The sequence below is a fragment of the Pteropus alecto genome, unplaced genomic scaffold (assembly GCF_000325575.1).
Source record: "Pteropus alecto unplaced genomic scaffold, ASM32557v1 scaffold189, whole genome shotgun sequence".
Classification (NCBI taxonomy): domain Eukaryota; kingdom Metazoa; phylum Chordata; class Mammalia; order Chiroptera; family Pteropodidae; genus Pteropus; species Pteropus alecto.
The window spans coordinates 2,743,768-2,756,658 of NW_006442117.1; the positions used below are offsets into that span (position 1 = coordinate 2,743,768).

At 48.5% G+C, this 12,891-nt stretch overlaps 1 protein-coding gene and 1 pseudogene across 2 annotated transcripts in view; one reads left to right on the forward strand and one right to left on the reverse strand.

Annotated features, from left to right (window-relative positions):
- TBCE (tubulin folding cofactor E) overlaps nucleotides 1-12,891 on the forward strand; it is a 58,638-nt gene that overhangs the window by 33,010 nt on the left and 12,737 nt on the right. For both annotated transcript variants that reach the window (XR_003042810.1, XM_006920731.3), the window contains exons 4-5: nucleotides 7,590-7,775; nucleotides 11,339-11,427. Coding sequence is in view for 1 of the 2 variants with exons in the window: in XM_006920731.3 (XP_006920793.1) it covers nucleotides 7,590-7,775; nucleotides 11,339-11,427 (275 nt within the window). In the remaining variant the exon portion in view is untranslated. The remainder of the gene's footprint in view (nucleotides 1-7,589; nucleotides 7,776-11,338; nucleotides 11,428-12,891) is intronic.
- On the reverse strand, nucleotides 5,438-7,406 carry LOC112470020 (annotated as a pseudogene).

Sequence of the window (12,891 nt, forward strand, 5' to 3'; positions counted from 1 at the left end):
CCGAGTTGGGGGAGGCTGGGTTTCAGGGAATCCTCTGGGCTGAGCGACCTCTGTTATCCAGTTTGATGATGTCATGGCAATGGTGGCACTGTGTCCGCCCACTGGGAAGAGGGGCGCTCAGCAGGGCACAACAGATACCGCCGGCACTTCTGTACAGAGCGAGTCTTACCTCGGCCCTCACTCTGACAACTCAGTGTCCCCCAGTAAGTCCCTGGTGCCCCCCACGCGCAGCTGAACCAGCCCTGGTGCTCAGAGTGAGCAGGTCCATCACCGCGAAACCCCGCTCGCGGACGTGGCCCCTTTAAGAGTCATGTGCAGCTGCCGCAGGCTCTGTCCCACCCGGCTGCTGGAGACCTGGCAGCCTCGCGTCCTCGCCCCGTCCTACCTTCTGCCGTTGCAGGATGATTTCTTGGATTTCTCCCTATTTTTATGGCTTGTTCATCGAGATCGCGGGGGATTTTTCCTTGCTGCTGCTCCTTGTTTCCGTCACAAGTTTGATTTGGCGGCCAGAAGGATGAACAGAGCCTCTGTCATCTAGGCCACTTTTCGCCACTGTGTTTATTTTCATAGGTGTTTACATTAGGGTCCTGCTCGATGCCCATGGTAGGACAGAAGTGCCACCACGTTCCCACTGAACTCTTACTCTTCCTTCGCGGTCCAGTCAGATTCTTCCAGTGTGAATCCGCACTGGACCAGGGACCCTTTCATGCTACAGACCCTTTGGGGAAGCATAAAATAATATTTTTAAAATCAGAAAATAAAATACATTGTATTACAATGGAAATTTAGTCTCATTGGAATAAACTAACAAAATATTTTAAAATTAGGATATAGTTACATATTTTTTAATAACATTAAATAATACGATCTAACGATGGGTCTAATAACTACTGAAATTTCGAAGTGGCGATAGAATAAATGATTTCTTAATGATAGGACAGCTGTAAAATGATACACAAATATCCAATTTCTGTTGGTGACAAAGTACTATGAATACGACTGGGGTTTGTTACCTGGATTTATAATTGGAGGAAATAATGAGTTTCGATTAGAGGTTAGTGAAAATAATGATTTCCCCATCTATTTCATTTGGGTATTGATGCATGGCAAAGCACCACAAAAGTTGGAGCTTAAAACAACCATTTTATGGCTCATGATTCTTTGTCTCGGGGATCTGGGTGAGCTTAGTGGAGACGGTTGTCTTTGTTCCAAGTGACATTGGCTGGAGGATCCAAGACAGCCTTGCACACCTGGGGACTTGGCGTTGGTTGTTGACTGGCGGTAGATGCCCTGCCTGTGAAGATCGTCTTGCCCGAAGGGGCCGGGAACGTCAAGGGTGACAGTCCCTGTGAAATCGGCCGTGTCCAGGCGAGCTGCACTGCACCGGCCTGACACATCCGGCCTGCCCTGTGGCTGTTGCCTGCGGAAGAATCTGATAGACCAGCACATTGTGGCGCTCCACATGTTCGACGAGGTGCTCGCACTGCCGGAGCCCCCGCTGGTGGTGGCCGTTTTCCACATCTTGTTCTTCACCGTCGTCATCTATGTCAGGGTGGACTTCTCCATCACAAAGGACCCAGCCACAGAAGCCAAGATGAAGGTGGCCTGCATCGCAGAGCAGATCTTGACCCTGGTCAGCAAGAGACTGGGTCTCTACGGTCACTTTGACGAGACCATCAGTGGGTATAAGCAGTCCTGGGGTGTGTCCACCCTCAACAGGAACACAAGGCCTTGACCGGTGACACTGCGGTGCTGTGGTCCAGGCTGGAGACAGGGCTCTGACCTGTGTGACCAGGCGAGCGAAATGCGGAACCTGGATGCCCAGAGCCAGGAGCTGGTGCCGACGTCGGCGGTGGAAGCTGCGTGGCTGGTGGCTGGCAAGCTGAAGAAAGATATGCACTTCTAGAATGAGAAGCTCGTCTCGGGAAAGTGACAGGAGCTGGTCATCAAGACCGACCACATCCTGGCCGCTCTGTAGCCCCTGCCATTTGTCCCCAGAGCGTTACACTTACAGATGGCAGGTGTGTGTGTTGGGGGGCGGGGGTGAACATCGAGGTCAGTGAATGCTGGCATCTATTTTGCAAAAGGCCTCTAAGGAGGAGAAGTCAGGCTCTGCCCTTGGCCATGTAAGAAGCTTAGTTTTTGTCCCTAAAGTGTTCCTTTAAAGAAACAAAAACCAAAAACTTAAATTCCATTAAAAATATCTTTGTTTTTTGAATAAAGAAATTTTAAATATTCGATTAGTTTTGTTCTGAAGCCTAGGTTATCTCTTTAAGCCTGTGTGCCCCTTGTTTTATACCCTTCTAATTACTAATGATTGAGTATTTTGCAAGTGTGTGTGTGTGTGTGTGTGTGTGTGAAAGCGTGTGTGACCAAATGAAACTGAAATCAGGACTGTGAAAAGAAACATTGGCGTTTAATGTTTTTTTACTTGTGCATGAACATTTAAGATGAAAAATTCATGTTTCTTGAAGTTTTCGTTCACAATTTTTAAAATGATTACCTTTACCTTTTTTTTTATTATAATCTTTTGCCCCTTTACATTTCTTAATCCGTGTTTGGAAGCGGTTAAGATTTGGTCATCTCTACCCTGTCGATTTGGTCTGCACGAATCCAGACATCAGACGCCACGGCGGGGGTGCTAAGGTCTTGCTCTTCGCTTCACCCAGGCTGGGTCACATTAGACCCTTTGCGCCCACAGCCAGCACGTGGCAGAGGGCGTCCTTTGACTTTCCACAAACTCAGAAGCATTATGTTCGTGGAGGCAAAGCCACTGTGCCTCGATGGTCAGGTGGACACATCCAACCTTGCATAATGCGGCAGGTGTTTTCTGGGAGGGGTGAGCGTGCTAGATTGTCTCAAAAATGGGTGCAAATAATTCCCGTTCTGATTCATACACGTGGCTTCTCCTGTCAAGAGGCAGAGGCTCCTTCCCCTACCCTGAATCTAGAAGGCCTGGGGCGGACTTTGACAAGTGGCAGAAGTGATGTCAGATCAGTTCTCGGACTAGGCTCTAAGAGGCCGTGCGGGTTCTGGTTTTACTCTCTCGCAAGCCTGTCACCACGTGAGAATCCTAAATACCCTTCTGGGAAGAGAGGCCAGAGTCCCTAGCTGGTCCAGCCACCCAGGAGTCTGAGGGAGCCATCGTGGGTGGGTCAGCCTCAGGCAGCCCCCTGCTGGCTGCAGCCACACGGTGACTCCAGCAGACACCATGTGAAACAGCAGATCAACTCAGCTGAGCCCACCTCACCCGCAGAATTGTGAGAAATAACAAATCACTGTTTTAAGCCCCTATACTTTGGGGTGGTTTTTAGGTAGCAGTAGATAGGGGAGGTTGTGTGTGACTTTACCTGCCATGTGTTTATAATGGTATTTTCTCTTAGCAAAATTGTACCTATTCGTATGACGAGATGATGTTGCCATCGATAGTGACGGGATCGCTCCAGGGGCCATCTGAACAAGTGCAGGAGCCACTGCCTCCGGGTTCTCTCAGTATTTCCAATTGGCGGGTTTATTCTTAATAGTATATTACATACAGTAACTGTGTATCTTATGCCAGGCAATATAGTGATGGTTTATATTTTATTATGGTTTGTTTAATCCTTGTAAATATTATAAATGAGGAAACTTAGGCTGAGAATGTAAATTCAGTTGCCTGAGGTCACACAGCTGTTGGTCATAGGGCCAGGAACTGACCCAGCTTTTACCGAACTCCACCCACGTGCTGACCCCACCCCCATCTCTCTCCCCACCCATCCTAGGATTGGCTATATACGTTAACGAGGATTTTAATTTAAAGAATGCGTTTAATTTACCAAAGTAAGCCATTGGTCTGTGTCTGTAAGCCAGGGTAGCCGCGTGGGACAGGATCGCACGCTAGTAGTCAGGAATCCACGACTTTTGGTCTTGGTGGTGATGCCTCTGTAATGGTGGACGCCAGTGTCCCCAGTAGCCAGACTGAAACAGGATGGGTTAGATCAGTGTTCCTTAAGGCGGGGACAGGGGGCCCACCTACATCAGCATCCCCTGAACATTGTTTTAAACAGCAGATTCCTGGACCCCTCACCCCCGGCAGCCTCTCGGGGTGGGGTCCAGTTAGCTTCCAGGTAACTTTCTGCTTCTAGGTTAAGTTTGAGAAGCCCTAGACCAGATGTCTCTTAGGCAGACCACTCTGAGCTCTTAAAAAATAATTCTAACTACGTTTAATCTCTTTAGCCGAGAGATAATTGTGTTTGTTAAAACAGAACGGTGGGGTTTACAGTAGGAGCCCTTCCGAGGGTTAAAATGAAGTATTTCCGAGGCTGCTTCCGGTAGCCAGAGATGCTCTGAGATCACAGCAGACTCAGAACTTGCTTCTGCTGCAACAGAATCTAATTTCCTGCATCGTCGGTTCCCCGCTCCACTGGGCTGTTTTCGTCAGCATGCGAGTTCGTTCCGTTCTGTCTTAAATTGACCCCTTTCAGTCCCCAGCTGCCTTCAGCTGCTGTCCCTGCTCCCGTCCACTGGCAGTGACGCTGGTCAGGACCAGCGGAGTCTGTGCTCCCTGCGGTCCCACCCTGTGGGGCTGACCCCGCCCGCGGTCGCGCGTTGGTCGGGTCAGGGCCCAGCTTCCGGTTTCGTAGCGCCGGACACAGTTGTCCACTTACTTCTCTGGCTTCCAGGGCACCACGCTCGGGGATTCCGATAGTCTCTGGGGCACTTCTTCCCTCCGTCACTTCTAACTTTGGGGATCACAAGTTCCTTTCACAATCTGGTGATCTCTATGGACCCGCTTCCCAGAAAAATGTGTATTTGTTTATATTGGCAAAATTTATCATCGGTAGTAGTTTTCATCCTTTTTAGTTATGGCGTCTTCTAGGAAGGTCCGATTTCCTTCCGCCCACATTTAAATTTTATTTTGATTTTTTTAATGCCGCACAAGACAAAATTTATTTCATTTATGTCTCTCTGCTGCTGTTACTTCGTTTACTTAGGGAACTTGTGTGGCCTGTTTTTTCTTCTTTCTGCAGGCCGACTTAAGCTTTCTAAATTTATAGTATGAGTTTTCATCCTTTTTAGTTATGGCGACTTCTAGGAAGGTCCGATTTCCTTCCGCCCACATTTAAATTTTATTTTGATTTTTTTAATGCCGCACAAGACAAAATTTATTTCATTTATGTCTCTTTGCTGCTGTTATTTCATTTACTTAGGGAACTTGTGTGGCCTGTTTTTTCTTCTTTCTGCAGGCCGACTTAAGCTTTCTAAATTTGGAATATTTAAGCAAGCCGCGGAGCAAAAGGGGGTGGCAGAGTCCCTGGCGGGTGGGGAAAGGTTGCTTTTGTTAGCCACGCCCTGTGGTGGGTGATCAACTGCGTGTACAGTTACATTTCCCTTTGAATTAGCTGTGCGGAAGGCAGTCATTGAACGTGGGGTTCGCGCAGAGCCCCGCGTGCTGACGTCACGGCAGTCGTTGGTCTCCGCGGCCGGCGCGCTGGTTCAGGCCCCTCCCGGAAGGCCGTCCTCGGGCTCCCCGCCAGCGAGCAGGGGCGCAGGGGCGCAGCCACCTGTCCCAGATGCTCTCCACCAGCTTCGCAGCCTCCTGCAGCCGGTCGGTCCGGTCGTCCTCCCGCACGACCTCGTCGTGGCTGCTGCTGGCCGCCACCAAGCGATGGCGGTCACATCGTCGAAGCCTCGGATCCTCGGCGGCGTTCGTCGCGCCGGCCGCCCACGTCGAACGTGACTTTGTCCACCTGGCACTTCGTCTCAGAGACCCCAGAAGTTGGGACGCGGCAGCGGAGCAGGTGCTGGTCGCTGGGCAGGTGGTCATCCTGCTCGGTGGCACCCGTCTGGTCCCGGGAGTGCTGGGCGCGGAGCCGGCACGCGCTCCCCGGGGTCGGAGGGAAGTCGAGTCCGCCCGGATCCGGTTCTCGGGGTCGGCCCGCCGCACGGGGGCCACCAGCCTGCTCGTGGCAGCCACCGCGGTTTCAGTGGCCGCCTCCAGGTTGTTTTCGATGTCCTGCACGGGGTGGCCGCCTCGCTACCAACATCGGCGCTCCTTGCCGCCTTTGGGTCCTCTCCATTAAACCATGCAGGATCCTCGTTCGCGTCGCAGTGCTGCTTTGACCAGAGTCGCCAGCACCTTCTGCCCACGCAGCTTTCTAAAGGCCCACGCCTCTGCTTGCCCCTCGGAGCAGAAAGAGGCGATGGGGAAAGAGGACAGTCCGTCTGCCGGGCTCCCAGCCTGAGACTCCGCAGTCCAAGACCCTGGAGCGGCGCCGCCGCTGGGCCTCTCCCGGGCAGACGAGACAGGACACCCAGGCGAGCCAAGGGCCGATCTTTATAAGAGTGAAAGGTTGTCAGCCGAAATAGTGTTCCTGATACAATTTTGGGGAGTTCATGTATTAAATCATTTATTCTCTATAGTTATCAAATGGTGTTAACATTTTCAGCTGTTATATAGGGCGCACTTGGATTGCCCTGAAAATAAAGTGTCATTGTCGTGATGTCATGCCGAATGCTGATATTTAGTGGGTCTGAAGACCTGTTTTGAATCTCTTGGAAAGTCTGGCAGACTGGTCATTATGTATAGCAATATAATTAATATTTCTGTTAAATTCTCCTAGAGATTATTAAAAATTGCTATAAAACCTGAATACAAATTGTGGTAAAATATCCTGCATTTCTGTAGAATTGTTTCCACCCGTCCCGTGTTTAAAATGTATTCAGTTCAAATTTAAGTTGTCGTTTAAAAGATGCTGTGCATAGTCCTTTTATCCACAAATGTTTTCCTTTCTTTGTACCCTTGTCCAATCTCTTATCTCTCTGTAAATAGGATTCCTCTCTAGTCGTATCATGTACAACTTGGTTCAATTTTTAGAAATCTCAGCGTTTTGTGAGTAATTTTATTACGTGTTTCAGCTAGAATTTTTTAGTGACTATCTGGTTTACTTAATAGTTTCTCTCCAGCTGGGCATATTTATGGGTTCAAGAGTCCCTCAATTACAAATAAATGCTATTATGCAGAATCTTTGTAAATGCAGATTTCTTTTTATTTTTTAATAATTGCCTGCTGACAGATTTCCAGGAGTATGTTTGTACAGTCAAAAATAAACCGAACCTTGCAGTCTTTAAGGTGTTAAGATTTTTCTTTATTTTTGCATTTTCTGAAAAACAGTCTATTTGAATTTGCATTTCTTAATCATTAGCAAGGTATAACTGCCCCCCATTGGCTTAATACTTCTGTTGACTCTTACGTGGCTTGTTTTGTGTCTGTTTAATCTCTTGGGGTCTCACATGCTTGCAGAAGCTCAGCCCTTTGTGACCGATCATACCAATCACATACTTTTTTTTAGCATGTTGTTTCCTTTTATGCTGATTTTGGTTTTTCCAGCATGCAGAAAATTTTGAATACCTTCAGAATACTGCATCTATCGCTATTCTTAGTGGAGTTTTTTCTCTTTAAAATTGTATATTTTATTTGCTAATGGATTTGTAAACAGATTTATATAAATCTGGCAGAGTGACAGTTTATAAAGGATTTTTGCGTGTGTCATCTTTTTAAATGTCCCCATGGATGATATTTTCTATGTTCCATTTTTCTCCTTTTCCAGGCACCCAACAGGAGGATCCTTTATCCGTCCAAACAAAGCAAATTTTGGAGTAGATTTTCTTACTGCACTTAAGAACCGGTATGCGTTAGAAGAGGAAGCAGAAGCAGCTGGGAAAGAACATCTTGTTACAATTGGAAATAAACCCGTGGAAACTGTTGGTTTTGATTCTATTATAAAACAGCAAAGGTAAGTGGAATCGATAATGGTAGGCGGATTGGAATTAAAGTATCGATTTGCCCATTATTGGCAATTATACCATGCTGTCTTGTATTGACTACTTATTAAGTAACTAAGGTTGACATTTTGGTCCTTCTCCATTTCATGGTGACACTTCCATCTGGTTGATGTCAGAATTGAAACAAGTCTAAATTGTCACCTGTGCTGCGTAGCATGCTGGTGCCACCTAGGGTCCAGTCATTCCCATCATCTGGTGCACCCTTGTATCTTCTGGGGTGCTTTCGAGACATACAGACTCCTGGGTGCCATCCCAGACCTCCTGAGTCAGGACACCCTGGGCACTTGATTTTAAGAAGAACCCCAGTTATGTGGCAGTCGGAGGGGCACGAAATAGTGTCTTAAAACTGCTGAGTCTGAACAGCCTTTGTTCTCTGAAACTGCGTACACTGACTCCCGAGAGGCCCACTGCGCGCTCTGATGAACTGAATCAGGGTGGAAGCTGATGTTCTCACGGAAACACAGGCGCCGGACACCCTTCCAGGTTACACAGGTTTAGTGGTCAGTGCAGCGCTTTGACCCTGACCCGGATGAGGTGTCCTAGTAGTGACCCCTGGTGGACACTCTGGAGAGTAGATTTGCAGCTGCTTGGCTCAGGCCTGCGATCTTTTACTTTTAGTCTCAAGGAAAAGAATTAAACTGATTTTGTTCACAGTAAATTTCTTTGCTATCTTTTTGGTGCTGTCATTGTTATTATTGAGAATTAACATCATACAGAATTTAAAGAGCACATGGGGACAATGCTGAAGAATAAATTCGTGTTATCTTCTTATGAAATTGAATTTTACCTACATTGTAACATTTAACTTTATTTTACGTAGTGTGATAGAATAAAAATAAATTTCTTAATAGCTCTGCTTCTTAACAGAGATAACCAGTTTTTAACAACACCTCAAATCACGATTTTAAAAAACACGTCGATTGTTAATTACAAAACAATATGCATTTATTTTGAAAATTTAGACAATATAAATTGAACAAAAGGAAGTCACAACTGATGACGCCGCCGAGATATAACAATCACGAATTGGCTTTTGCTGTTTATCCTACTGATTTATGTGATTTAAAGAACTGTGCGCTTCATAGACTTATTTTTCCCATTTAAGATGCAAGTATTTAAATATCTTTTACCTCAAAAGAGACACTTTTCTTCTTGGTTAATCTCTTTAGACTGCCCGGGCCCCTGCGAATATTACCGACACATTGCAAACAGATTTTGCCCTTCGTTTAGAAACAACTGCGTAACTCATGAATTTTTCTGGTGAATGACTGCATTATTTGAGTGTTCAGTAATTAGCTAGTGTCTTTCTTGGAAAGGACCCAAAGCTGGGTTCAGGTGTCAGCTGAGCTGCTCTGACACCAATTGACTTATCGGCCCTGAGCTGGCAGAGCTGCTGCTGTAACAAGGGAGACGTGGGGAGAGCAGAGGTCGTCCTCGTCCTTATTCGGGATGGAAACCGTGAGCCGGTCATCGTATGATCTCCTTAGTGATATCCAGCTGGCCAGCTTTGAGTTCGTAGCACTACGAATAAAGGAATCAAGTGGGATCCCTTAGGCGTGAGTTCTGTTGCAGGTGGCTTTGGCTCTGGGCTGCGAGGTCTGTATTGAGACTCAGTCCCTTTGTTCCAGTTTCCCGGCACCGCAGGCAGCGAACTCTCTGGGGCCCAGCGGAGTATTTTCAATGTTAGAGGGAAACGGTGACATCTGTCGGACACGGCGCAAACTACTAGTTTGAGGCAGTTCCCAGTTTCCTGGTCCTGTGATTCCTTTCAGGGGCGGCCCATGGCCCATCCCTGCGAAGCCAGGTTTGGCAATTGCTGCGATAAAAAGCAGGTACCTCCCGAAAACCGTTCAGGACGGAGAGTGGAGGTGGGGGTGTCCCGTCCGGTCGGTCCCTGAGTTCGGGGAGCCGCACTGCCCAGCAGACACTGAGTTGATAGGATGTGAATCCTCAGTTGTTTGGTCCCAACCACTCACTAAACATAACGGTTAGTTATTCCTTTAGGCTTCGGCACCGTGGAAAACTCACCGGAACACCAGGGGCCCCACGAGCTGAGAAAGTTGGGGAGCCTCTGCCCGAGAGTCTCGCTGCTGCCCATCTCCCTAGTTTCTGACGATGGCGATCGCTCGTGCCTTGCATTGTCTCTTAGTGTTTTACCCAAAGATTGTCAGCTTTATGTTTATTTTTATAAGTGCTTATGAAATAACTTACTAGATGTCAGGCAGTAGTCTGAGAATTCCACAAATACTAACGCACTAAATTATTGCATTTTAAAAAATTGTAAAATACACAAACAGAATTTACCACCTTAGCCATTTTTAAATGTATAGTTCAGTGGCATTAAGCATAGTCACAATGTCGTGCAGCTATCAGTCATCACCATCCATCCGCAGAACGTTTTCATCTTCCCAGACTTAAGCTGTCTGCGCATTCAGCAACTCCCCACCCGCCCCCCGCAGCCCCGGCACCCCAGGCATCTACTTTCTGTCTCTATGAATGTGACTCCTCGAGGTGCCTGTATAAGAATCACAGTGTTTGTCCTTATTTCACCCAGCATAATGTCCTCGAGGTTCACCCATGTTGCAGCCTGTGTCACACTGTTCTTCCTTTTTAAGGCTGCATAATATTCCACTGTATGTCTAGACCACAGTCATCTATTGACAGATACTTGGGTTTCTTCCACACTTTGGCTGTTGTTAGTGATGCTGCTGTGAACATGAGTGCGCATCGTAGCATTTTAAACACGTGGACTCTGCCACGAAGAGAGGTTAACTCGCCCATGGCCAAAGGAGTGGTGGACTTGGGGTTTGAACCCGGCAGTCGGGCTCCAGACTCTGTGTAGACACGTAGACGCTGGAACACGTGGGCTCTTTTAATGATTAGAAAACACAGATTCTCCGCACTGAAAAAGTGGGTATCTAGTAGCTGAATCCCTAGGGAGACTGAGCGCAAGAAGTATGCACCAGTGTTTACTTCAGCACTGTTGGGAATAATCTAACTGTCAGCAGAGGAGTAAATAAATTAGTTGTCACCTGTTCAGATAGTAAACTATAAGATGCGAAACGAATGTTCTAGGGTACGTGTGTCGATGTAGCTAAATCTCACTGCCGAGCAATATAGAAAAGTAGTTTGCAGGAGGAAATGTACAAGTATCATACCTTTTCTATTGTTTTATAACGTTCAAAAATGCCGTAATTGTTTAGGGATGTGGAATATATAGTAAAGCTCTTAAGAAACGTGTAGGAGTGAGCAGACACCGAGAGCAGCGTGCCGGGCCCCGCGGAGGAGGTCGGCGTGCCGCGGGAAGGGGCGCCAAGGACTGGTCGTGTTCGCAGCGTCCGCGAGGCGCGCTCTCTGTTCAGTAACGCTTTATTTCTCACGTCAGGTGGTAGGTACTAGTATTTGTTATTTTTGGTACCTTGTTACGTGTCTGAAATGCTTTCTGATTTTTTAAAGGGCCAGCGGAAAGCGTACGTGTTTATGCATACATGTGAACTATGTGTTTTTCATGCAGTCAGCTGAGCAAGTTGCAAGAAGTTTCTTTGCGGAACTGTGCAGTGAATTGCGCTGGTGACAAAGGAGGCATTGCCGAAGCGTGTCCGAGTATCCTTTTCCCTGATGACTCATGACTGGAATCTGACTGTGGGTGGACACTTGTGCCAGACACCGCTGTCGCCTACCCAGTGTCCACTGTCACTTAGGGCAGTCACCGCCCAGACACATTATTTCCCTTCCCAGGCCCCTTTGCTTTCAGGTGAGTCAGTAACTCGCCCTGGCCAGAGAGATGTCCAGTGGAAGTTTCTGGATGGGGATTCTTAAAAGGGGACAGACGGGGTTGGCACCTGCCTTCTACCCATTGCCTGTACCTCCCTCTAGCCTGGAGAGCAGACAGACAACACCGGCTGGGCAGCGGGAAGTGTGAGGAAAGCGTCCAATATGGGCTGGGAGAATGGGGGAGGGGGCCAAGTCCTGGCCGGTGTCCTGAGGCCCCCGCACAGCGCTGGGCTGCCTCGCTGTGCGACGCGAACCCTTCCCTTCGTACCGTTCTCATGCGGCCCAGCGCAGTCACGTGAAAATAACTCAGAACAGCTCGTGCTAAAGTTCGTGATCTCTCTTCTCTGCCTTCCAAGTTGTTTTCCTCATGTGTTGTTTTTATGCCCACACGCAAAAATAAGCTTTTAAAAAAATTCCTAGTGGCATCAAATAGACTTTCTCTAACTTTGAAAGGTCTTGTCCCAATTCTGTAAGCCTGCTTCATCTCTACATAATTTACGTCAGAGACAGCGGCTTGGGATCCGATTTCCCTGAGTGGAGACACAGCAGGTGGGTAGCTCTCTAGCAGTGTTTCCAGCCACCTGACAGTCCATACCTTGTGGTGACAGGAATTAGAGCAGAGCTGCCCGCCGGTGTGTCTCAGGTGTCATCCGCTAGCCTTGGGGCCTGTGGGACCCCTGGGGTCTGTGGGTAGTGGGGGGTTCTGGATCCCCCTCCAGGCCCAGTGTGCAGACAGCGAAGCTGGTCCCTCTGCAGGCAGGGCAGAGTTGGGGGTACAGCTCGGTGGGGCCTCAGTGCACATAGAGGTGTCCGGAGCATCCACCACCGCCTGGCTGCTTCTGAACCAGTTCAGACTGGGGATTGGGTGGTTTCAGGCTCGTTTTCAACAGACAGGAAAGTTCTGGGTGGGTGATGGCTTAGGGAATGTAGGCTGTTTGGTGGCTGGGCATTGTCAGCCGTGTAGTGACAGTCAGCATCTTGCCAGTGCAGACTGCTCTTTCAGGGAGAAATGTCCCCCAAGATGAAGAACCGAGGTTTGCTGGGAAGTGAAGGCCCAGCTGACGTGCGCAGATTCAGTGACTTCCGCGGCTCCGGATGGAGGGCCTGCCGGGTGTGACCCAGTCCTTGGGGTGCACCCCGAGGTCATTCCCGGGCAGGGACGCAGGGCGGCCGGAGAGCGCAGCAGGTCGAGAGCTGCTCTGGGGACGAGGGGACGGCCCCTGCTTCACCGGCTGGCCCTGGCTCAGGCGACACATCTTGGGAGCGGGAGCTGCGGGTACTGTGCATGTGCGT